We start from the raw sequence: 25,809 nt of genomic DNA on the forward strand, positions 1-25,809 counted from the left end.
ATTGGTAACTTTTGTCATAAAAAGAAAAAGATGCACAGGAGAAAGAAAACACCACACACATTACAGAAATATTTTCATTAACTTGCATTTCTCAGAAACTATGAGTTTCTGCTCAGATAGAGAGCCAACAGTACTGACATATAAGAGTTGGATCTGAAGAGATAAAATGTCACAAAGTTATGATTTCACAAAGGTAAGTCCTATCGTCTCATCTCTGATCATGAGCCTATAGAAGTTCCCATGGTTACATTATTATTTTTGGCCTTTACCGACATGTTTCTCATGAAAAGGCTAAGTAACATTACCAAGTTAAAATTGGCCCAATTTCACAGAGTTCAGACAGGTTAACTCACTCTTAAAAGCAATGCTAATAAGATTTCTTATCACTTTTGAAGCTTAGAAGAAAATTAGATTATCAAGGAGATGAGGTTTAATAAGGCCATAATCAGCACCTTGATTAACAGATGACTTATCTGAATCCACTTGTGATCAAAGATAACGTTAGGCTACTGAACACTACAGGCACTCTCGGTCTGTGAAGAAACAGAGCTCTCTCGCTATGAGAAGCTCAGATGTACTTAAATTGGAAGATGATAGATTTTCAAAGGTAAATGCAGGAGGTCTCTAAAACTCACATTTTTGTTTCCTTGCTTTGAGCTCTTTGTAGTTAACAGGAGCCATCGTTAAGAACCTAGCACTGATTTTATTTTTAAAAATTTCCCCATTTAAATAAGTTGCTTTTGGCAGATATTAATGCAAAAGCTACAAGAGAGAGAGAAAACCTAAATGGGTTTTGAAATCTGGGCTGATGGCAGTGGAGGGTAGAGGGTACAGGGACATGTAACAGACAGCAGAGAACATTTCAGTTTCGACAATTTTATCCCGGATTCCCGGCCCAATTTTCAATTATCCTTGTCAGCAATTCCAAGAATACTTACAATCTGAAAATCAAATCTAATATATTCTTTACCTTTCAACAAAACAAAACTAACAATCTAGCTACTAGTAGTTCCATATACAAATTTTCCATAGATTTCCCTTATGAGTTCATACAGATCTCTATTCTGGTCTTTTGGTAAGCTAACCCATTGTGTGCATAAGGGGACAGAAGTGCCAGTTAGAACTATTAAAGTCACCACATGTGGGCTGGATAAGACATGAGATATGCTTTATTGCCTTTAGGCAGTTGAGTTTGTGATCCCTGAAAAGTTATTTCATTTTTTTTCTGTGCATATGTACGCATGTGTGTGTGTTTGTGTGTAGACTTGAATCAAAAGATGATTATATAAACATCTTTTCAACCTTTGCCTTAATACCTAGAGCATAGTATTTAATATAGTGGGGAGGAAGCCAACCCAGAAATTCAGGGAAACTCCATGGGATTTCCACCCCAACAATGGCTTATTGTTCAGGGTCCCTTTCTATGTATACGATGTTGCATCGTGACCAAATTAGACAGGCTGTAAAAAATGAGAAAAGCAACTGCTGTGTCAAGTTTTTAATGAGATATATTAATAAGAGGGAAGGGGGTGCCCTGTCAATCACTACACTAGTCACAGTATAACATCAGAATGTTCCTGAAACTGCCATTTATGATGTATTAGTATGTTCGAGCTACCACAATAAAGTACCACAAACTGCATGTCTTAAACAACAGAAATTTATTTCTGCACAGTCTGGCAGCTAAAAGTCCAAGACCAAGGCGTTGGCAGGTCTGGCTTCTGAGGCCTCACTCCTCAGCTTGCAGACAGATGGCCTTTGTAACCATGTATCCTTGGTGTCTCTTCTGCACCTTATAAAGACATCAGTCATTCTGGATTAGGACCCACACAAGATGAGCTCATTTAATCCAAACTACGTCTCTAATGTCCCAGTCTACAAGTACAGTCACAACTCTGAAGTGTCCTGGACTTCAATATCTACATTTTAGGGTACAAAATTCAGCTCATAATGATATTCTCAAAGAAGCCTGTAGTATGGCAACACGATCCCAAGTCTAACACTTACCGAGTGGTCCCTTTGTTCCAGATACTATCCCAAGTGCTGCAGCCCGATTAACTCATCATCCTCAAATTAACTCCGGAAGTCAGCACACAAAGAGAAGACCGAGGCACAGAGGCTGAGTAACTTGCCCAAAGGACACACCGCTGGTAGACAGCACGCCAGTACCACAGCCTGGGGGGTCTGCGTGGTTCAGACTCCGTAATCTGCCTCCGGAGCCCACAGGCCTCACTGCCCTCCACCACCTGTGTCCCCAGGCTACAAACGCATGGATGACAGCTGAGGATAAATGAGGCTGTTCATGAAGAATCAACTGTTGATCAATGAGCATAATTTAACACAAGACACCGTTTTCTGTGTTCTCATGATACGATCCTAATCTTGAAATTAAAAGACCAACTGTTCACTTGCTTCTCTCAAAAGCTCACAATTCCCACAGTATATTCCATGGGGTTCATACAGCACAGTGGTTAAATGGGTGGGTTCTGGGACCACACTTTAAAATCTGAACTCTGCTATTTCTGCCTGCAAACTTGGGCAAACCACCTAACCTCTCTAGGCCTAGGATCCCTCATCAGTAACAGAAAGATGATAATAGAACTTACTTCCAAGAGCTGTCATGCAGGTCGAGGGAGACAGTCCATGAAAGTATCAGCAGAGAGCCAGGCACACGGTATGCATTCAATAAATGTTGGATGCCGCTATCATTATTCTACAAAATATTTTTAAGAGGAACTGCAAAAAGTCGGTGTTTCATAGATGTCTGACTGACTTAAGTTCTCCTGTATTTATATTACAAAGGAGTATCTTCATGAGGAATATGCAAACCCTCCCCTAAACAAGCTACTTGGAAATTTAGAATGCTTCCTTTATTTGTACTTCGAAGTTTCAAATACACAGTTTTGTTTTTCAGAAAGATTTTTGTGATAGCTTTAAATGTCGCAGTAATAAAGGATCCTAAAGTGCATGGGAGTAATTTATGCAGATATGTAAGAGCCACTCAACATCAGATATGAGAAAAATCAAGCCAATATGATAAATTACTGTAAGGAAATAAGACAGCATGAAGAGCAATGGCCAAAAGAATAATCAGGTTCATGCCCAAAATGAAAGCTTCTGTGACATAGACTCAGTTTTCTCATATTCAAAGCAGAATTATAATTGTGGACCGCTATGAGAATCAAGCGAGACAGTGTTTTGTGCAAAACACTTTATAGATGCATAAGCCTACTTGGGGGAGGTCTTAATAATAAAAACACTTCATCACTGCTTTTATCTAAGCCAGCCAGATGTGGCTTGGAAATATGTCAATTCTGAAAGCTCCTTAGAAGATTCCTATAATTGTCCAGGTTAGGAACATCTTCAAATAGATGGGCAATTAAGGAAGCCATTATCTTTACTGTATTGGTATAATCTCAGGCTTGCATCTGAGTTGTTACTAACATATGATGGCTCTTTAGAGCTGGTTCAGAAATCCGGATGGGGTCCCAGCAGTCAGTATTATTGTAAGGCCTCCAGGTGATTCTGATGGTTATTTGGGAACCCCTCGCGTAGTCTGTCACTGTGTCTATAATGTAACTGACACTTAGTGTGTTGATGTAGCGGTTATAAGATGGCCAAAAAGACAGTTAAAAACATGCACGGCTCCAGGTTTCAGTCCGTCAGCATCAGACATTCCTTCCAATGCCTCCGTCACTTAGACAGCAACTCCAATGCACAGTGTGCGTGGGGCATACAGGGTGACTTATGAGAGAGAACCACAGACAATGGGAACCAAGAATACTGATGCAAACCTGAAAATCAACTGCAACGCGTCTAGGCAGATTTTCCCAACCATTTCAGACAGTCTTCCTGGGCTTGGATGAGAGATGTGCCTTATTCTCTGCATCCCATTACCACACAATACAGTCAATCTGGGGATCATTTAGAGAGGAACATCCAAACTAGATGACAAGCTTACTTCACACAGGGAAGTGGAAAACATAGTGAACTGGTCTCTTAACTCAGTGCTGAGGAATGGGATACGAAACCCTCCCCAGTTGGCACAGTTAATTAATGTAGTAAGGGAAAATACAGTTAAAGAGAAGTAATGGCACAAGATACATGAAAGGAAACCATCAGGGTGATAACACAAAGAGCTTCCTCTGGAAGAGATTTCTCGAATGGGGAACAGGCACCACAGGGAGTGGCACGAACTGATACCTGGGTCAAATTTTGGTGAGGTTTCAACTAAATCGTTTTATTTATATACACCATACCTGAAAAGATATTCTTGTAGATGTAATAAAACAAGTAAGAGTAAAGAGGGTAAAAGATGGACAGGTTTTCCAATGAATGTTTTTGTTTTCTTTCTCCCCTCTAGGACTACGGACAGCAACACGCAAATATTCGCAGGAAGCAGGCAAACTCATCTTGCTCCTTAAAAGCCAGTGAACAAAACAGAGGAAGATGAAGGGATGTGTCAGAAATGAACCAGAGACTATAGAAAAATGTAGGGGAATTTGCAGAGCAAGGGCCAATCCATTCTCTTTACACCTATAGGTTTCAACTCTCTGATCCCTCCCACGGAAGTCAACTGTATTGGTGATCATAGTGGATTATACTTACCAAGAAAGGACTCTAAATCAAGACTATACACATAAAACACATCTTTCCCATAAAAACAATATTACCAAGGAGGTTGGCAGTCTTAACTAGGGGCTTAGTGGCCAGGATCATATTCCCTTGCTCTTTGCCATACAGTGAATGTACTACGTATAAATCAGTTAAACTAAGAGTCTCATAGCTGAGCACAAAACCATTTCATGGATGTTTAGCACACTATATGAGTTATGCTAAAGTGAGAGCCTTTGCAGCAACGGCTGGTAGACACCCATCGAGCCTAGGGAGTCTAGCTGGAAATGGGATGGTCAGAAGGTGTAGAAATCATTTTTCCTCAGAATACTAATTGGAGTGAGAGCAAACCTGTGTGCTAATGGTAAGTGGTGGAACTAGGATACCCAAATGCATCGTGACGGAAGTACAGGAACTGTACTTTGTCAGAATCCTGTGTCTTTTTCTACTACTTAAACTCCTTAAAAAGAAAGATGACTTTTGCACCTTAAACCACTAGCTTGACAAGGATAAGAACTATGACTGATGTGGTTATCATTTTGTTTCCAATGCCTTGTGCATAACAGACACTCAATAATTATGTGTTGGGTCAGCCAAGAAATGTTTTCAATATACACTTACCCACAGGGCCTGTTACCTGTTACCTTCTATGGGGTGTCCAGCTCCTAACTCACGGCAGTCCCTCCAGCTGTGTACAAGATCCTATCTCCTCCTGCGCTCTCAAGGACATGAGTCAGCTGTTCTTCCCTTTCTCTGTGATTCATCGCATTTTCCTTCTATGTTAAATGAGTCCCACTGGTACATATATTTTTGCCATCCTAAGAAAAATGTTCTCTTGACCCGACTTCCTCCCTCAAACTACAGTTTTATTTACTTGCTCCTCTTTAAAGCAAAACTTGAAACCTGCTGTTTCCAAGCCTCCTGATACCCTTCACCTTGCTGTATGTATTCTCTACCTACACAAAAAAACTTGTTTTTCTCTTTATAATTCTCACCATTTTCTAGAAGACAATGTAATGTGCTTATTTATTTTTTTAAAGATTTTATTTATTTATTTGAGAGAGAAAGTGTGTGTGTGTGTGTGTGTGTGTGTGTGTGTGAAGGGGGGAGAAGGGCGGAGGGGGAAGGAGGGAGAGAATCTCAAGCAGACTCTATGCTGAGCACAGAGCCTGATGAAGGGCTCAATCCCACGACTCTGAGATCATGACCTGAGCTGAAACCAAGAGTCAGCCACTCAACTACCTGAGCTACCCAGGTGCCCTGTACTCTTATTTATGATGTTTGCTTTATTGTCTGCTTCCATGTTTTGGAACATAACATCCACAACAGAAGTAATCTTTGTCTTCACCGAAGTCTCCCAAAGACCTAGATATATTCCTGGCAAGACACTCAATAAATGTAAGGCAGACGGATGTCTAAACAGTTACATATTATTGTTGTAAACATGCATCCACAAGCCATCATCTGTCAACCTACAAAATTCCTTGAAAGTTGATGTTAAGAGAGAACATTTTAAGTTTTGGAAAATATTTGCACATTAAGATGGGTTTTGTTTTGTTTTGTATAGGTACATCTTAAGGAATAATAGTAAAATACATATTTGCGTACCCAAACAGCTTAAGATACAGAATTATAAAAACAAGTTTTCAAACCATGTGCTCCTTACTTATCACCTTCTCTTCACTATTCCCAAATGTTGCATTTGTCATTCCCTTGCTTTTCTTTTCTTTTTTTTTTTTAATTATTATTATGTTCAGGTAGATGGTTTTCAGTATTACAGAATTCCCACAGAAACATACAGTTAGCTAGAACTAGGAGTATCTCTAGGGAAACTTTATTTCCAGAGATACAGACACATATAAATTCTTTTACAGAATATTGTGCGGTCACTGAGTTTAAACTTTAATGGAAACCCAGTATAAATTCAAGCAACAAGACTCAACAATTACGTTTCTCAGAAGCAAGGAACTGGTATCACTTCAATATATTAATGCTCTGTGGTAAAAACACTGTCCCATCAGAGAAGAGTGAGCTTGCTCCAAAATACAATACATGAAAAAAAAAAATCCTAAATTCGGAGAACATAGCTGGGTTTCAAGGACTGAAAAATGAAAAACATCCTTTTGCATAATTAAAAGTATTTATTATATTAAGTTAGTAAGTGTAAACAAAGCTGTTGGAAGACTGAAAATAATGTATGTGCCAGCTGATATTCATGGAGTAGCATGGAACTAGGGCAGCTTCGGAATCCAGGGAGGGGCCAGAGCTTTGCTCTAGTCTTGATAATCCAGGTTAGAATCAACTCCAGGCCATATCAGACATTCTCCAGGGGCTACTTTGCTGCCAAAAATTAAGATAAGATAGGTAAATGACAATGAAGAGAGGCTCTGATATGGAAGGAGTGAGGAGGCATGGGATATCTAAGACAAAGAGTAAAGACAGAATATGTGTGACAAGGAGGCATATACTTAGTGAGTACCTACCTAACAGGTGCTAGAGGGCACAGAAGAGTTTTTTAAATGACTAAGACAGGATGTCTTCCTTTAAATATTTCACAATCTAATGAGAACAGAGATACACTGTCATATAGAGAAATGGAACAAGAGTTATCAGATGAACTACAGAAGATGTACTACAGGAGTATATAGAGGAAGAGAGATGCTAACTGAGGAGGCTGGAAAGACCTCAGGCAGGAAATACTTGTTAGTTGACCGTAAGAGAAGGAGGGATTGGAACACATGGAAATGGCGGGTCAGGCAAGGGTGATTCAATCCTAGGGAAGCGCTTGTGGTAGGGGAAGTGGAAGAAGAGCTTGGAAGTAAGCAATCCAGTCCCTAAATGATACCATCAGATGCAGACCACCAACTAATCGCTCCATCAACTTCCTTTCTGCCTTTCATTACACCAGAGCATCTGAATTCCAATCAGTCTCCTTAATGTGGTACCTAAAGAGAAAAGCCATCTGCATCACTGATAGACTATACCTGCCACATACTACAAGGGACAGCGGGATCAAATCAGGGTATGACTAAAGAAAGGTTTAGTGCTCTGAATGTGAGAAGAAGCCCAAGGCAATTTGTAGCTACAAATAATTCATGTCCTATAGAACAGGGGACTGAGTAAAGACCAAGACTAACCAAGCAGAATTTGCTCGAAGTCATGCAAATATATATTCTTACAAGGCTAACTTAAGGGAATTACTCCAGATGGAAGATCAGGGATTTTTCTGAGTTAGAGTATAGGTATGGAGTCAGACATATTTTTAAAGAACAGAGAGAGTTATTGGTGGAGAGGTTTTCATGTAGGTGCAGATTAAATATAACCCACTGCTCCACATATCACTCTTGCTGTATTAGACTTCATTAAAGGAAATAAAAACTTACCACCACCCCATTTCTATGTTGTTTTCTTGATCTACAGACTACTCATTCCCTGTTGGAGAAGTTTCATGAGCCATGACTTTCAGTAGGTGCTTCCCTAACACACTCATTGCGGAAACGTCACCAGAATTCTGTCCTTCTGGTCTGCCATGTCCACTTATGACCTTGGCAGGTCTTCACTCAGCATCAAAAGATTTTCTTTCTCTCCACTTGACAGCCTTGTCATTACGTAAAGGACCCAAAGATAAGTCTGACTAATTTAAACCTTGTTGTGTTCTGCTAAAAGATATCAAACAGTGGGCAGCAGACTAAATGTGAAGGCCATCAGCCCCGTATCTCACCTTAATATCACACCATTAATGAATGTCATGAGCATCATGACAGCACTTCAAATAGTTTGACTTCTGTGATCTTAAATAGCTCTGCTATCTCTACCTTAACACAATTTAAACATTTTATTTGTCCACTTTCCCCTGGCCCTGAACAAATGATTTCTTTTCTCAAATACATAACCTAGAATAATGTTTAGTTTAAATGTTAGTATTAAAATTGGACAATAGGAGGAAAACGCTCTATGAATAACAAACCTTCAATTTACACCAGAGCTGCCCTGAAATGAGTGAGCCCTCATCCTAGTGTAGAGAATTCTTCTGTGACTTCCTTCACCAGCCACAATGGAGCCAAGGTAATTAGGGCCAATTCTACTACCCTGTGAAATGTCTTACTACACTTCTCATAAGGAATTCCTGAGAAGGTGGGGGGAACCACATCTTAATTCTTTAGGGACGATACAAACAAACCACTTAATTGATAACTATCATTCTATTAAAGTCGAAAAAGAAGACTATCCAATATGTTAAAAGACTGTATTAACTACTACCTTTCCTTAGGACATTAATAATGCTTATCATTTAGTATACTTGTATGTACAGTACTGCTTATATATATGGTACAATGTAGCCCATGGGTCATTCCATAGACATGGATATTTTTATAGACTCCATTATAAAACTGAATTAAGTGCCAACATTTAATAACTGAGTTATTTCCACTGGTGCACAGTCAGAGCTAGTGGGGGTAGGGGAGAAACTCTTAGAAGTCAGGTGTCAGAAGCCAGGACAGAGAACTCGTAGCAGGCACACCACTATGCAAGGGGTGTGCCAAGTGGGTGATGAGTCTTGGCCAACAGGTGTAGAGTAGAGGGGAGGAGAAAAGTGCAGGCCAATGTGAATCAGCCCACAGCAAAGGAGCAGAGAACACTCTTGACTCGTACAACACAGGAGATGAGGAGATGGCCCACATGGTCAGGAGGTTGGTTACATTAAGGGTATTACACAAATAAATATATATTGGGAATAATGGAAGCCAGATTTATCACTCTCAAAGAAGGAAGTACAAATATGAAAAGAGGAAAGACCCGAAGCAGGAGATACTGAACTATAATTAGAGATGCCATGGTTTCAGATAGATAGAAAGATGAAGAAAAAATACACAGTGTGTAATAAATACGTGTGTGTTTATTCTGTTCAGTTAGAAGACTTACAAGCATGATACCCTAGAACCAAAGAATATACCCAGCGCTCAGGTCTGAGTTTCTAAATGCCAATCTCCACTTAAGAAAAAACAAATCCAGGGGAGCCTGGATGGCTCAATTGGTAAAGCATGGGACTCATGATCTTGGGGTTGTGAGTTCAAGGCCCACCTTGGGTGTGAGCATTACTTAAGAAAACAACAAATCCAGGACTCTTTAAAGAAACGACTCATTTGAAGGCTGGGTAGGGCAAGCACAACATGAACTTAGAACATTCTGTGCCAAAATGTAAAAAAAAAAAGTTCTCAAAGAATAATGGGGACACATTACCACCAGCAGTTTTCCCACTGGCTAAATTTAGGGCAATTGTGCTTCAAAACAACCAGTAATAATGTATGATAACCCACTGAATGAAATAGGAATCTTCTAAGTCCATACTAATATAATTAATTAATTAGGCAAGAAGGGAACATTTTACCATGGAGTAGAAAGCTAAGTAATAAGTATAGAAGGAATCAGGAAAAAAAAAAATCACCATTTAGCAACCATCAGAGTAAGAGCTGATCTAAGCAAGAAGCTTCAATGGACAAAACTAGTAGGGAAAGTTTGCAGGATATTTACAGTCTCAAAGTCTATCTCCACAAAATACTTCTTAGGTTACTTACTAATTTAAAGGTAAGTGCTAGAGCAGTCTGGAAGACAGCCTCTTTCTAACCAAGTGATAAAAGTTGACATCCATAGTAAAGGCACAAATCAGAATCACGTGTACGCTGATATACACTGGGAAGAGCCTGCCAGCGAGGATCACATGAAGCTTATCAGGCAAACCCAAGTCAAGGGACATTCTACAATTAAACACTGCTCTGAAGATCATCAAAGGCAAAGCAAGACTGAAGAACTCCTTCCAATTTAGAGGCTAATGGGACTTGACAACTAAATGCAAATCTGACCCGTGGAATGGCCCCTGGACGTTGAAGGATATAAGTGGACAATATGTTGCAAATAATTTCTCCCAGTCTGTAGCTTGTCTTTTCGTTCCCTTAACAGGGTCTTTCCCAAAGCAAAAGCTTTACCGTAGGCAAATTCGGGGTTTGTAAAATAGGTGGTAAGACGAGATTGATGGTCATTCACTGATTTTGATGGATGAACTGTGGCTCTGTAGGAGAGTGCCCTTTTGTATACTATATAGATAACAGGCGCATGCATGGATGGGTGGGTGGATGTGTGGATGGATGGATGGATGGATGGATGGATGGATGGATGGATGGATGGACAGACAGAATGATAAAGTAATTGGAAAACCTAGGTAAAGGGTAGACAACAGTTCTATGTACCCTTTTGTAACTTTTTTAAGTTCAAACTTTTTAGAAAATATAAAATACACCAAATCAATTGAGGAGATTTCATGTAAAATATGGATTTGATCTTTTCTGGGAAATCCGATGTGGCAACCCTGGGCCCCCTTCTCATGTGACAGATGTGAGCTGGAGCTGATAGCTGCTTTTTTTACAGCCTATGTATTCTGTAATTCAGCCCAGACCTCGCCACTCCTTCTCTCCTTGCCTACTTCCTCATTTATGTTCCCTCCCCATCTCTGTAACAATGTGAGTCTCTGGCACTTACCTTAGAGCACTTTCATCTGGTAAGAAGCAGTAGGCAGTAAGCTCAGTAAGCTTTTTCTAAGTAAAAGTGTGAAAGGGGATGTTTTTCAACAGAAATTTTTATTTAGGTAATTGCAGACTCACATGAAGTTGGAAAAAGTAATACAGAGATCCTTTATCTCGTACCTAGTTTTTCCCACTGTTGCGAAAAACTACAGTAAGAACAATATCACAACATAGATGCAATCCACCAGTCTTACTCCCCCAGTTTTTACTTGTACTCATTCATGTATGTGTATTTAGTTCTATCACATGTATAATTTCATGTATCCGTCCCCACAGTTAGGATATAGAACTGTTCCACCACGACAAGAATCACTTCTGTTAACTTTCATAACCACATCCATCTCCCTTCTCCCTGGTTACAGGACCTATAGTGGTTAGAGGATCTATAGTGATATCCTTTGTTTCATTCCTGATATTGACAATTTGTGTCTGTTTGGAGGTCAGTCTTGCTAAAGATTTACCAAATTTACTAATTTTTTCAAAGAATCAGCTTTTTATTTGCTCTACTCTTGTCCTGTTTTCCGTTTCATTGATTTCTGCTCTTTTATATTTCCTTATATTTCCTTCCTTCTGCTTGCTTTGGGCTTATTTTGTTCATCTTTTTTTGAGTTTCTTGAGGTAGGTACTTAGACTATTGATTTGTTTCCTCTCTCTGTTTCCAATATAAGCATGTAATGCTATGAATGTCCCTTCAGCTGCTTTTATTTATTTTATTTTATTTTCAAGGCCTTATATCTGGGGGTCAGATACTCTTCATGTCTTCTCAGGATCCTGTATCTGGAGTCTAATACTGTCTATACTGTCCCCTATTAAGCCTGAATATCTAGAAAGAGCCTTATTAAACTCATTCTCATTAAGGTCTCAGCAGCACGTATTTTCTCTCTTACAGGGGCATGTGTATTTTCCCAGGGCATACAGTTTCCAAAATCAACAATGCTGAGCAGAAGGGAACTCTGTCACTGCCCCCAAAATCACGTCTGCTAAAGATAAGATCCTCTCCATTGATCGCAGGTATGCAGATCACAGATAATTCAGGACATGGCCACCGAATCTCTCTCCATATTTTGTCATAAAGACACTAAAATAGCTATCAAACAGAGGGTCAGAGTTTCAAGAATTAATCAGAGGATGTGCTTGAAGATAAGTATATGAATAGAAACAAAGCACGGGTCCTCAAGGTATTGCTCCCGGACCAGCCATGCTGGCATTTTCCAGGACTCTGTCAGAAATGCACATTTCCATGCCTCACCCCAGACCTACGGAACTGGAAGCTCAGGGTTGGGGCCCAGCCATCTGCGCTGTGATTCTGATGCAGCTCGAGTCTGAAAACACTGTGCTGGTGGGGACCAAACTTGCCCCCTTTAGTTTTTACTCAGGATCCAGAAGGTCTGACGACCTGACAGGAGGCTCTGTAGGCTGCCTGAGGTTCTCCACACTCTGGACGAGGACACTCCTTTAGAACTGGATTATTACCCCAGACACACAGATGGGCTCACATTTAATCAGCAGTGGTTACTTCAGAGGAAGGTCACTATTTATAATATAATAAAATGTAATATAATATAATATAATATAATATAATATAATATAATATAATATACTAACATATTCGGATCACAGTTATCTGTGGTAAAAAAATAGTTCTAAGGTACCTGCTGAGCCTATATGCTCAAGAAAATTGCAAAAACTTTCAGAATGCAAATGCAATTTGCCATAAATAAAAATTTTATCCACACGTTAACACACTGTGGGAGTATATTTGTATTTACATTTTTTAAAACTTCTATAAGTGTTATTTTTAATTACCTACATGCATATGTATTAAAAAATGTCATGAAACTGCTTACAAAAATTCACATATTCAACATCTCTTCCATCCTAGAAATAAAAACGTGCTCTAAGAATGTGCTCTAAATGATCATTTCTGGGGGTGTCTGGGTGGCTCCGTCGGTTAAGCATCAGCCTTCAGCTCAGGTCATCACCTTGGGGTCCTGGGATGGAGCTCCTCACTGGGCTTCCTGCTCAGCTGGAAGTCTGCTTCTTCCTCTTCCTCTGACCCTCCACCTCCCCCCAACTCATGCTCGCTCTCTCACTCACTCTCTCTCTCAAATAAATAAATAAAATCTTTATTTAAAAAGAAAAAATTTTTTAATTATTTCCAGGGACACCTGGATGTCTCAGTTGGTTAAATGTCTGCATTTGGCTCAGGTCATGATCCCAGGATCCTGGGATCAAGCCCCACGTCAGGCCCTCAGCTCAGCAGGGAGTCTGCTTCTCCCTCTGCCCCTCACCCTGCTCGTGTTCTCTCCCTCTTTCTTTCTCTCTCTCAAATACATAAAATCTTTTTTTATTATAATAATATTTTTTTATTATATTATGTTAGTCACCATACAGTACATCTCTGGTTTTTGATGTAAAGTTCGATGATTCATTAGTTGCGTATAACACCCAGTGCACCATGCAATACGTGCCCTCCTTACTACCCATCACCAGCCTGTCCCATTCCCCCACCCCCTCCCCTCTGAAGAAAATCTTTTTAAAAAATTACCATTTCCACTACTAGGCTTAGCTTCAGGTTTGACAAATATTTTGAAAGATTATGTGCTAAACACTAGATCCTGCAGCATATAAAGATGAAAAGAGCTACACGGGATCCCTGTGCTAAGGAGAAGACACAACTCCAGCTTTCAGTCACCGGATAATCCTAATAATTGGAATAACTGGCTCCAAATTCTCACCACCCAAGAGGCTTTCAACACCCAAGCTTTTCCTTTCTTCTTTGTTTCTATTGCAGCGAAGTGAGGCTGTTCCTCGCTGGTGGGCATGGAGGGAGGCAGCAGAACAGCACTGCTACAGTATTTAAAAAGGAATGAAAAGCCGCACAGCCCTGAGAGGTGAGACACGCCACCCCTTTACTCCAAGTATCGCTCTGGGACTGTAAGTCCGGGTGGGTGCTCACAGCTGTACTCATTGAAATGTGACCAAACAGTTGGTTATCTGGGCCCAAATAGCCCCTGAGCTAGTCAGTCGTTGTAACGGGCACGGTTGCTATAAGCATGGCATTTTCATGGGCAGGTTTATTAGCAAGAAGGAGGGAAAGAGGCAAGGACCTTCTTTCCCCTCTGGGATCTCTTCTCTGCTCATTAACAGATTCGTCAGCAGGCTACCAGGTGAAAGTAGGCGATGTTCACACCAGCAATTCTGCCACTTGTCAGCGGCTTTGGTAAGACGGGCAAAATAAAAAGAGGGAAAAAAACACAACACTTTGGGGGAGGACGTGTTGAAGTCAGTTTGCTCTTCCTGCTGGATGGATTTCTATAATCCTTGCTCTCTTTGGCACTTCTCAGCATGGAAAATCCCAAGTTTCCAGCAGTGAAGTTCACTCTATTCCTTTTTGCTCTACCCTACGCTCCCCTTCGTCCTTGCCCCAGTTGAATGGTGTATGAAATACGGATCACAAAAACCACAGCAATGCGGAGCCCAGTGCACAACCAAAAAGAAAGTGTGCACAGACCCTCCATCCCAGCTCTCAGTCCAACAAAAACCACCTTTTAGGAAAAGAGGTTTGGGGTCAAAAAGAAAACCTGGCACTGGAATAAGATAAAAGCTAAGCTTCAAGCTGGAGTTCAAACACAGACCCTGCTGTCACCTCTGTTTCCATCAATCACCATGAGGACTTTCCTGATTTTACCAAAAAGCAAGATCACCAGGGCCCAAGATATTAGAATACTTCCTAGAACATTCTAGAACAATCCACTTTGGATTAAGTACTAATTGAGCATGATCAGGTGACTATAATATAATGCACAAATCCAAATATAGTTCATCTGATAGACTCTAAGCAGTATCTTTTTGGATTCGAAAAATATGTCATCACAGAAAAAAAATATGAAATCTAGATTTCCTGGGACAGATAATATCTTTAGAGTCTGTTGCCTTTAGATGATGCCTTCTGCCTTTAGAATAATGAGTCACCATTACACTATTAGTGTAATTAACACTAAAAGTAACAGGCCTTGTAGAGGTCACCACAATCTTAGTAGATCCTTCTTTCTAGGTTAATGTTTCTACACAAGCATATGTAGAAACACCTTTCTCAGCATATACAACAGATGTGAACTGGTTACCAATACATATTGAGGCTTAAAAGGATATCTTTTCCCCTCTGCAGAATATTAATACATTCACCCCTTGGCTCTTCTTCTCAATCATTAGTATGTTTTTACAGAAAATTGATAAATCTCTCTCCTCCCTCCCTCCCATCCATCCCTTTTCTCCTTCTCTCTCTCTACTATACAGACAGGGTTAAGGTACCATCCCTCCTTACTGCACTAAAATGACTACACATTTCTTTTTTCTGATTAAAAGAAACAAACAGAAAAACATCAGAATGAGTAGGTGCAAATGCAAGATGTTTTTGGTGCAAAAATCTCCCTTTCAAAGGGAGCCAAAGGGGGGCGGGGTCAAGATACTCTGAGAAATACTAGTTCTACATTTCCATTCTGCTTCTTGCACTTTTATAAAGTAGAATTGCTTGTTCCAACTTCCCCAGATTTTGAAGTTTTACCTAGTTCTTGAAATCTGCTAATATTCTTGATAAGGACCAAGATGTTGGGTCTTCAAGAATAGTATACCATTTGCTCTATAACATTTGAAAAAGTGTCTAGGGACGGGAGTGGATCGCACAGCAACATTACAAAGTCACCCCACGCTGCTCCTGCTGGTGGCACAGGTCATTTAACTGATGAAGTTGAGCATTTAACCAATCGTACTTTTCTTTAGTGCTTGGACAAAAAACAATTCTCACCTGGTTCAGTCAACAAAGTCCCAAAAAAAGACCAATAAGAGTTCACCGTAACTGGAAAATGCAAAGTGCTTCCTAGTCATGAATGCTTTTCTGAACTTGATGCTTCCCAAGGTTAACCTTCTGGGGTGCTAACAACATCAAAACACCATAGAAGTGACACAGGAAAAAAAAAATCCAAGAGCGAAGACCTAATTAGCTCCACAGGGACACACCAGACAGGAAGACGAGGTTTCAAAGGGTAGAGTGTAAATCCTCAAGCAGGTAAAACTACAGACACGAATCCCTTCTATCTAACTCCAATCCCTTAAAGCAGATATTTGGAATCGCCCTGCAAAGTAACAGGGCATGACTGACAGGTTTTCCTGTGCGCGGCTGCTGCAATCCAGACATTGATCCGTATCAGAGTCATCCCAATGCACGAGAGAACATACGAGAACTCACAGACTGAGAGCCTAAGGAGACGTGGAGGGTCTGTTCTCGTGGAGGAGACTGGGGGACAACAGAGTCTATGGGCCTGGAGATGACATTTCTCTAGAAATTCTCTCTTCTACCTTCATTAATCCAAAGCTCTCCATAATACTGTTACCTGGACATGATCTAGTTCACTGTCACTGTTTACTTCTCCAACTCCCATCTCTCCTGCTTCGTTTTCTGACAGAACAAGATGGCTACCACGCATAGCGTAAACTGAGTACCTATCCGCACATGTCCACTCCTAGTCTTGGGATGAAATGGGAGGTATTCAGGAATGTGTTCTGGTGGAGCCTGGGCTACTTGGCTCTGTACCTGCTGGATTTTATCACCCGTGGCAGTGAAGGAAAGAAATAGCATGTCTGCAGTGAGACAAATAGTGGGGGCTCTGGCACACATAGCGAAGAAAGAAATCTCTGGGATTTGAGATCTGCAAACAGGAGCGAAAGGGGCAAAATGAAACCTGGGAGGATCCGACATTACTGATTGTCATCCCCAAGGTTGCAATATCCTGTGGGTGCTGTAGCTCCAATGACACCAGGAAAAATAAAGCCGTGCCCTCCTATCACCCCCATTTGCCAGAGTCTGCCATCCCAGGCTTTTTCCCACCCCACCTCTAGTATGACCTCCAGATTAGAGGCTTCTAACCACAGAAAGCCCCACTTGTCCCTTCCCCCACCTTGACCCTCATGCATGTTCTCGACAGAGTGATATTCTGGCCAATTATCCAAGCCTTAGAGATATAAACAGATAATTTACAGAAGAGTTTGTTTCCTTATACATGTGTCTGTTGAACACAGAGCAGCCCATCAAACGAACAAACATCACAAACCATGTTTCTCAACCTTTTTCCTCATTATCATTCCCCTCAAGGAGACTTTGTAGACAATTTTTTCTTTATTACACACCCCCCATGAAATTTTAATACCATGGATATACTATATATCTATTTATGTGATGTATACACATACAAAGAGTACAATTTTTTTATCCACAAAGAACCAATTTTCACCCTCTTGGGGGAGATATAACCCCTGTTAAGAATGCATGATCTTGAAGCATGCAGCAATTAAAATAATTATGCCAGAAGTATCTAACTCCTGTTTTCCTAATACTATATGATACTAAGACTATAAATCATCCGAAACAGCATCTTTCCTTTAGACCAGTAATCTGTACTGAAGAGGTCCAGACAAGCAAAGCCTTAATCCCCTGAGAGTCTAAAACACCCACCTTCTTCCCGTGGTGCCTACAGCCTCTTCTTTCACCTGCCACAAGCAAGCCTACAGAATTAGCAAGCGTCACCCCTCACGTTAACTCCAACCCGAAAGAAAGTTCTTTCTTCGACCTTAATGCAATTTAGTTATATGCTAAAACACAAACACAGTCAGCCCATTTCCCCCTCCAGAACCTAGATAAATATACTTACCTCTTGCCGTTTGAAGTTCTGGACATATTCTTCAAACTGTTCATCTTTTGTCTCATCAGCTTTTCCAAGCTTCTGAAGGACCTAGTTTACAAATAAAACAAAAAATGGTTTGATTTAATGATATCTTCAAATAACAGGCAGAGCAAGGCTGTTGTTTTGCTCTTTTGAGGAGACGTCCCTCAGCATCGCTAGTTTTTCTGTTCTGGAAGCATCTCGGCTTGATGGCTTGGGGTTGATCAGACTTGGATTTTACCCACAGTTCTGCCACTCCCAGCCTGAGCAACGTTAGGCTAGACGGCATTTACCGACCTACATATCCGTTTCCTCCAGTAGGCTGTACCTGACCTGAAGGCCAAAGCTCTGTCTTGCCTTCTTGTCCAAAGCATCTGACACAATGCCTGGTGTATACCAGGTACACAGTTGTTTGTTCAACAGTGAACCAAAGTTACGCCACTAAAGAATTAGCCTACTTTATAGGGATGGTCTTAGAATTACTGGAGCCAGGCACATGGCAAATTCTCCCCCACCACCTTCCAGTGTGCTCTTCGACTCACTCAAAGCTCAAAGAGACCCTGGATGGGGCCTGGATATTAGCAACATCCAGAGCATTCGGGAATGCTCTGTGGAGCTTATTCAAACTGTGCCGGAAACACCAGCAGACAGGAATGTGGCCGACTGCATTCCAGCCAAAGAAGTAGCCTCAGCAGAGATTGCTGGAAAAATCATTATCTGTTGTGGGACTGGGCAGGAGTTGTTCTGTCTTGATAGAGCACCAGACTGGGTATCAGGAGAAGGAGTTCTTTGAGAGACACCAGAAAATTACTTGGGGACAGAGCAGAAGGATCCTGAGAGCCACAAGTGGGTTCTCTATTCAATAGCCCCACATCTAGCGTCTAAAACACCAGGTCATTTAAAAAGCTCCATAAACATTTGCCTTAATGAGTTGAAAATTATTTATATGAAAATGTTGTCTTTGGGGTGCCTGGGTGGCACAGCGGTTAAGCGTCTGCCTTCGGCTCAGGGCGTGATCCCGGCGTTATGGGATAGAGCCCCACATCAGGCTCCTCTGCTATGAGCCTGCTTCTTCCTCTCCCACTCCCCCTGCTTGTGTTCCCTCTCTCGCTGGCTGTCTCTATCTCTGTCAAATAAATAAATAAAATCTTTAAAAAAAAAAATGTTGTCTTTAACTTTTGAAAAACTGTAACAACAGGATCAACTTAGAAGAGTTTTGTAAATGCAAGATATTGTTACTATTATTTTTGTTGTTACCACTGTCATAAGAGCAAGAGGGCAAAACAAAATTACACAGGCCACACCTGCTAGAGAAGGAAATACAATGACGTGGGATTCTTGGCCTTGTTATAAGATCTCCTCCCATCTACTCCTGTATTTTTTGTTCTAAAGTAAAAAGAACTTTAAGAAAGAAGTTGCTTGATTGCTTCTTTATTCTACCTTTTTAAAAAAAAAAATTCATTTTAAATCTAGGTCTTCCCAAAGAACCTCTTGCCATACACATAAACACGAAGACGGGAAAGTACCTAGCATTTACTACATGATCTTCTCCCCCTATTTCTTAACACTTACTATTTCATAAATGTTTGGCTACTCTAGAACAGGTCTTTGAGAAGTGGCAACACTTCATCTAAGGCAACAGTTCGCAAAAGCCAAGAAAGGCTGTCAAACTCTCCTGAGCAAGCAACCTTGACCCTACCACTTTCCATGCAGTGCAAAAGCACGGTGGTCTCAGGAGTGGGAGAAAAGAGAAAGATGTCTACAGAGCCTCCACTATGCGCCTGAAACCGCAGAAAGTGATTTACGTGTTTTCTTTCGTTCTCACAATACTCCAAGGCTGAGGAAATAGGACAGAGTAAGCAGCTTACCGGAGACCCTCTGGAAAATCCCCTTTTTGAGGTCTGGTAGCCCTGTCCCCACACAGATAGCCTGTTCCTTGTCGTGGGAAGCAAATGGGATTTATACATCCTAACTGTTGTTCTCATGCTCTCATAGGAGATTCCTGGAGGCCACCATACTCTATGAAAACACATCTTCACAGGTGCATACTTACCACTGTGAAGGGGATTTTTCACAGACCCCTTGCTGAAAGTCTGTTATTTAAATTTTAAATTGTGACACCTTGCGTTTCATATTTCTAGAAATTGTTCAGTATAATTTAAGTAGAAAAAACAACCAAAAAAACGGCTCCTAGGTGTCGAGAGAGAGAGAATCATAACTGGATGACACTGTAAGCCCACACTCTCTCTTCTAAGGAAAGTAATAAGGGACCCAGACCTCTGTGAGTTACAGCACACCCGCACCTTGACGGCAGAAGCCAGAGGAGAGATGGAAAAAACACGGGTCAGGGGCAGCGAAGGACCTGGCCTTTGCTAAGAATCTTCTTCATGCCAGTCACTATGTTAGGGAATTCTGTCTGTTATTTCAGCTGATTCTCACAGAAGCCTGCTTATTCCTATTTTAATTGCATCAACAGCATAAACTTTTGTTGACAAAAAGCTGGGGGCGGGGGACATTGGATATACTACACGGTAAGAATCAGGATTCACAAAAAGACCCTCTCTAGCAAGATGATATTCAACAGGGATAAAATTTAGGTCAAAAATGTAATTGTACAAGTACTGAATTTATGATTATCAACTTTCAACCAACGTGCAACAGAACAGATGCTAGGAAAATGTGGCTTCCACCCTTCGGAAGAAGTAAGGGGTGACTTTCGCAGATACTCAATCCAAGTGGACAAAGTGATGTTGCTGGAAACGACCTCAGGCCACATGAGAACAACCGGGAGAGTAGGACTAAAGGCTTCTCTGCTGTGGACAAGGTGGTGAGCACAGAAGTTCACAGGCAACCTGGAGCCAGCTAAAGGGAGCCCCCAAAGAAGCAGAGAGAATGGACTCCCTGAGGTAAGAGGAAAATTTGATATAATTGGGGATATTAACAGGGAGAAAAGAAGAGGAAGAGAATATGGTTGTCTTCAAAGATCTGAAGGCTTATCACGGAAAAGAAGACTTGTTCCATCAGAAACCAAGATCGAGAACTAGCATCAGTCGGTAAAAGCTATATATAAAAATTTTTGCACAAATTTATCAAAGTTTTTTGGAAATTGAATAGCTTGTTGGTAGAGGTAGTGAGGTCACTGTCCTCGTCGTTATCTGAGCTTAACCAGTAGTGAGAGGTGCCAGAGAAGAGATTTATTCATCAAATAGGTGAAAGAAATAAATATCTTCTAATTCAAATTCAAATTCTAATTTTGGATATCTTCTAATTCTCAAATCCATAATAAATGTATCAAGTTTGACATTTTCCCTATGAAAGAACGCAAATCACCACGAAGAGTGGGCAGAGAAGAAAGTCTGTTCACTTCGGGCTCCAGCGGAAGTTGACTTACTGGAGACCGACCGCATGCCAAACACCATACAAGGGGCTGCAGAAAGGGGAGCCGAATCTAGGGACTGTGACGGTGGTGGTGCTGAGGCACGAGGTTCAAGAAGGGGAGCCCGGTAGACAAGACTGGCGTGGAAGGAAGATGGCAGACTACAGAGGGGCTTAGTCTGCAAGACTAAAGACTTTAATTTTCTCCTATTGACCACGGCGAGCCAATGAGATGTCTCCCTGGAGGGGGCCACCTGATTAGACCTGTGCACCTTGGTGACAGTGATCAGGACAGATTAAAAGATGGTGGGACCCGTTAAGAGACCACACAGACAGGCAACGTGACTGAGCCTGAGCTAGGGGACAGATGGGACAGACCCTTAAGAAGTGCAATCCACAGTATTCGCGAGATTACGAGATGGACAGGGTAGGGACAGAGAAGATGCAAGGATGACCTCAGGTTTCGGCTGCCAGCAGCTGGGGACCTATGTTGTGGTCAAGACGCCAGGGAGGGAAATGGTTCAGACGTGGAATTAGGAAAGGTAATAACCAGAAACACCCACCAGGACTTTTGGATGAAACTGAAGGCTCAGCTAGAAAACCCATTTCAGGGGTCTTGTAATTTTTCTTCAGAGCCTTGATATCGGTGGTAAAACTGATCTGCTACATTAAAAAATATCTTAAAGTCACAAAGATACTGACATCTGGAACTGAGAAGATTAAGAATATCTTTTACCTTGTTTTATGTCACAATATCTGACAGTGAGTTTCTAGCTTAAGTGGCCTCTCGCATTCACTGGCCACTGGCCACCTTGAAAAATATCAATTAAGCCTGTGGGGTTTGGCACCACTGATGTTACAGGACAATCACTATACATTCATGTATCTGATATTTACCATCTGACAACACGAGAACATCTTCCACCCACAGGCAAAACGCAGGCAATTCTGTGCTCGTGCATTTTGTTTCAGGACAATTTCATTTGCACTGACACTTTATTATTTTGAAACAATAGGAATTTGTTGTTACTCTTGTAGCTCCTGTTTTCAAATGCAAAATTCCATTCTAAGTTGAATAAACCTTTTCAAACTGCCTTTCTGAAGATGAGATTCTGAAACATCCCCCTAGGGCTGGCTCCCTTCTCAGGCCTGAGTTCAGAAGTTCTGATCTGATCACAAAAGACAGCATGACCTAGGCGAATGAGAAATTAAATAGGAAGGAAAAGCAGGAATACGGTAGCTCGGAATATTTCCACTAATAAATCTTCTTTCACGCGTCTCCTAAAGCAGTCAGTCCCCCGGCATGGTTTGCACGGGCTGCTCCAAAGATGTGATTCTCACGTTCTTTTTTTAGAGCAATTCTCTAGAGCAGTTTAATTGTTCATGAAGTGGTCAAGTAAGGTCCCGAAAAATTCAGAACTCTCTGATTTGGGCAGTTTCCCCATATCCTATAGCTACTATTCTGATCAAGGCTCAAATCCTCATAATCCAGAGCAAGTAAGTACTGACTGCTATAGTAATAACAGAAGAATTGCCCTCTCTTAATATTTTTAAATTAGGGGTGGAATGTTATATTGGCGGCTTTCAAAACAGGTAACTGGCATTTTAAGGCAAAGATAACTTCACCATCTTCCACTGCAGACAGAAATGATGGGATGTGAAGGTGCTGGTATGAGAAAAGGATGAAGACCCCAGGTACTTCAAGGGGAATGGTTAAAAGAATTCTGCAGGATGGGGCACTGGGATTCCTGAGAAAGATTCATGCTTTGGATGAGGGATCAGACTGGACAAACTTCCAAGTCTGCAGAAGTGATGCTTCCTTATGCCAGACTCTGAAAGTCAAGGAGAAAACTGCACGATTTAGCCTTCTCTGAACAGGGAGGCACCCCTCTCTTCACACTCTCCAAAAAAAAAAAAAAAAAAAAAGCGTGCATAAAATTATGTATACATTATCCATTGACTCCAGGAGTCAAGTGCATGGGAAGACCGTGGTCTCTTCTTGTCTGGATAAGACATGGAGAGTTGTTGATCTTCCCCCCCTGCCCATGTGCAGATGACTCATTCACTCATCTGTCCAGACACTCACATGTCCATGTGCAAATTCAGACGGCATTTATGAAGGGCTCACTCTGCCTCTGTGCGAAGTTCCACCACCTTGGACTGGAGGGAGGCCATCAGGTCCATGCAAGTGCAAGGTAACTGCTTGTGCTTTAGGGTCCTCTGGGCAAGCACTGCACTGTGTCAAACTTCAGGGTCCTAGAACTTTGATCTCTTTCTGCCTGTGTTCCAAGACTTAAAGAAGTAGCTTTATGGTGCCCTAACTTGAGAAAAACAAGATGAATCATCCTTTGGTGTGGTTCATGTACCTGTCAAGGTCCTGTCCTTTGCCGTCTAGCCTTGATAGATTTACGTCTGCATCATTACGCATCTACTCCTTGCCCTGGCAGACTGCAAAAATACATTAGCCATCGTGGCCTCAAAGTGTCTCAGAGGTTGGCATGGGCCTTCCTCTAATTCTGGGAAACACTTTTGGGGAAGAAAGCAAAAATAGGTGAGAGAGGGGATGTTCCCAGGCTTCTGTCCATTTGAGTGAACTTCAAAACTTTGAGGAAAACATATGGTAAAGAGAAAGTACAAATCTCATACATGAACAGGTTTATCCTAGGTGTGACAGAGCCAACTGGGAATTAGAATGCAGTGAAGGAAAGAGAGTTCTGGAGCCTGGAAGGGAAACGGGTAAGTGAGAAGGGGCCCCAGTCTGCAGATACAGTAAGCAGAAGCCAAGGTGTTTTCAGTCATGCATCTACCTGGTCAGGTATCACACTCCCGAAGTCTGTTCTCCTCTATCCTTCCCAACATTGAAAGTTGAGGACATCTTAGTTCTCCAACTTAAAAAAAACAATTCTTGGTGGAAAAAAGAAATCACTTGAGGAATATTGATCGAGGAAAGATGAATGGACTGTGGGCCCTGGCATCCAAGACACCCCTCTTCTTAAGGTGCCTGTTCTCTCCACCTGGGTTGGCCACCATGTCTCCGAGCTACCTCTCTAGGAAACCGGATAACTCCAGTACCCAACCAAGAATACAGCACTTACACCCAAAATTTAGTGACACAGAAGTGTGCTAACGCCTTCAAGTCATCTTGACATTCTGAGAGAGACTAGATTTTCCTTCCTCAGCGGCACCCCCATGGAGGACATGCCACTATTGCACAGGGTCATACAATGACCCTCCAACCCCATTACGCCACTTAAATTAATCCTCCTGCTCCTTAGCCAGGGGGAGATATTCCTCCCTCGACCCCTGTCCAGGTGTTTGAGAGAAAGCATATCTGCTGAAATGCCAGTGATCCGGCTGCAGAAGAGCCGCTCCAAATGCACGTGGTTATGGGAGCCAGGGAGCGCTCCACACCCAGGCAATTAGCCCAGGAGCAGCCCTGTTCCTGATCTATCTACACACACTCCTCAGACTGTCCTGGTGGCCTCAGTTACGCACTGTCCCACCAGAAGATGAATCAGCAACTTGGAAACACGGACCTACAGTACAGATATGGAAGATGTTGGCTTAGGTGAACAAAGAGCTTTGTGAGCTCAGGGTTTCAACTGGGGCCATAAACTGCCCAAGTCAAGAGCGGGCTGGCTGTTAGTGCTGATGGGTATGAAACCAATGAAAAGGAGTACAGAGAGTAAAGAAAGGAAATGTTCTTGCTTCTCCTCCTCTTGTGAACAGGCCCCACCTTAATAACTCCATAATTCCCGGATTTATTAGCTATCATCTATGGAAATTAAAAATATACCAAGCACAGTTCTATATGCATTATATCTAAAAATGAATGTAATCGCTTCAACAGTCTTATGAGTTAGGTTACAGTGATTATCTTTATGTTACCAATGAGAACACTGAAAATTGGAGTAACCGACCAGTGACAAAGCTGGTATGTAACCGAGCCAGGATTCCAAGCGGACAGGCTGATTCCAGAGCCCACGTCTCACCACTCGGTGATAATGCCCTAAAGACAGCAACAGGGAAAGCAGCATGGCCTGGTGGCCGTATTCTTCCCTGGATAGCTAAACTATTCTCCTCCACTCGCACTGACTGTGTCGTATTGTCAGGAATGCTCATATAATAACTGCTAGATCCATACTTCCGTTAAATGAAAGCCAGCTACACCATCTCCATCCCAAATAGGTTATTATACTTACTCATAGATCCTGAGTGGTGGGCACAGGTTCTACACCATGTCTTCTCCCCATTCTACCCCTACTTAGATAGAAACCATCCAATTCACTTCTAACAAAAGGTCTGGGAGGACATTACCTCCTTGTAAGATCAGGGCACAAAGAATGACTCATTGGAACAGAAGTGGTACAGAAAAACAAGACGAAACCACTTCACTTGATTCCACAGATGTCAAGACAAGATCCTTCCATTAGGACAAGCGACAAGCTCCTAGGGAGATAATGCAGATAACCCAGGCCCTCTCTCACACCGGTTCCGACCCTTCAGCATTAAAGGTCCCACTC

General features: G+C 41.6%; 1 protein-coding gene across 4 annotated transcripts in view; it reads right to left on the reverse strand.

Moving 5' to 3' along the window:
- AMPH (amphiphysin) overlaps window positions 1-25,809 on the reverse strand; it is a 211,229-nt gene that overhangs the window by 102,912 nt on the left and 82,508 nt on the right. For all 4 annotated transcript variants that reach the window (XM_087861200.1, XM_045793492.2, XM_045793493.2 and 1 more), the window contains exon 2: window positions 17,900-17,980. In XM_087861200.1, coding sequence (XP_087717326.1) covers window positions 17,900-17,980 — 81 coding nt within the window. The remainder of the gene's footprint in view (window positions 1-17,899; window positions 17,981-25,809) is intronic.

This window comes from Ursus americanus, chromosome 3 (genome assembly GCF_024610735.1).
Source record: "Ursus americanus isolate L20-20 chromosome 3, mUrsAme1.1.p, whole genome shotgun sequence".
Classification (NCBI taxonomy): Eukaryota; Metazoa; Chordata; class Mammalia; order Carnivora; family Ursidae; genus Ursus; species Ursus americanus.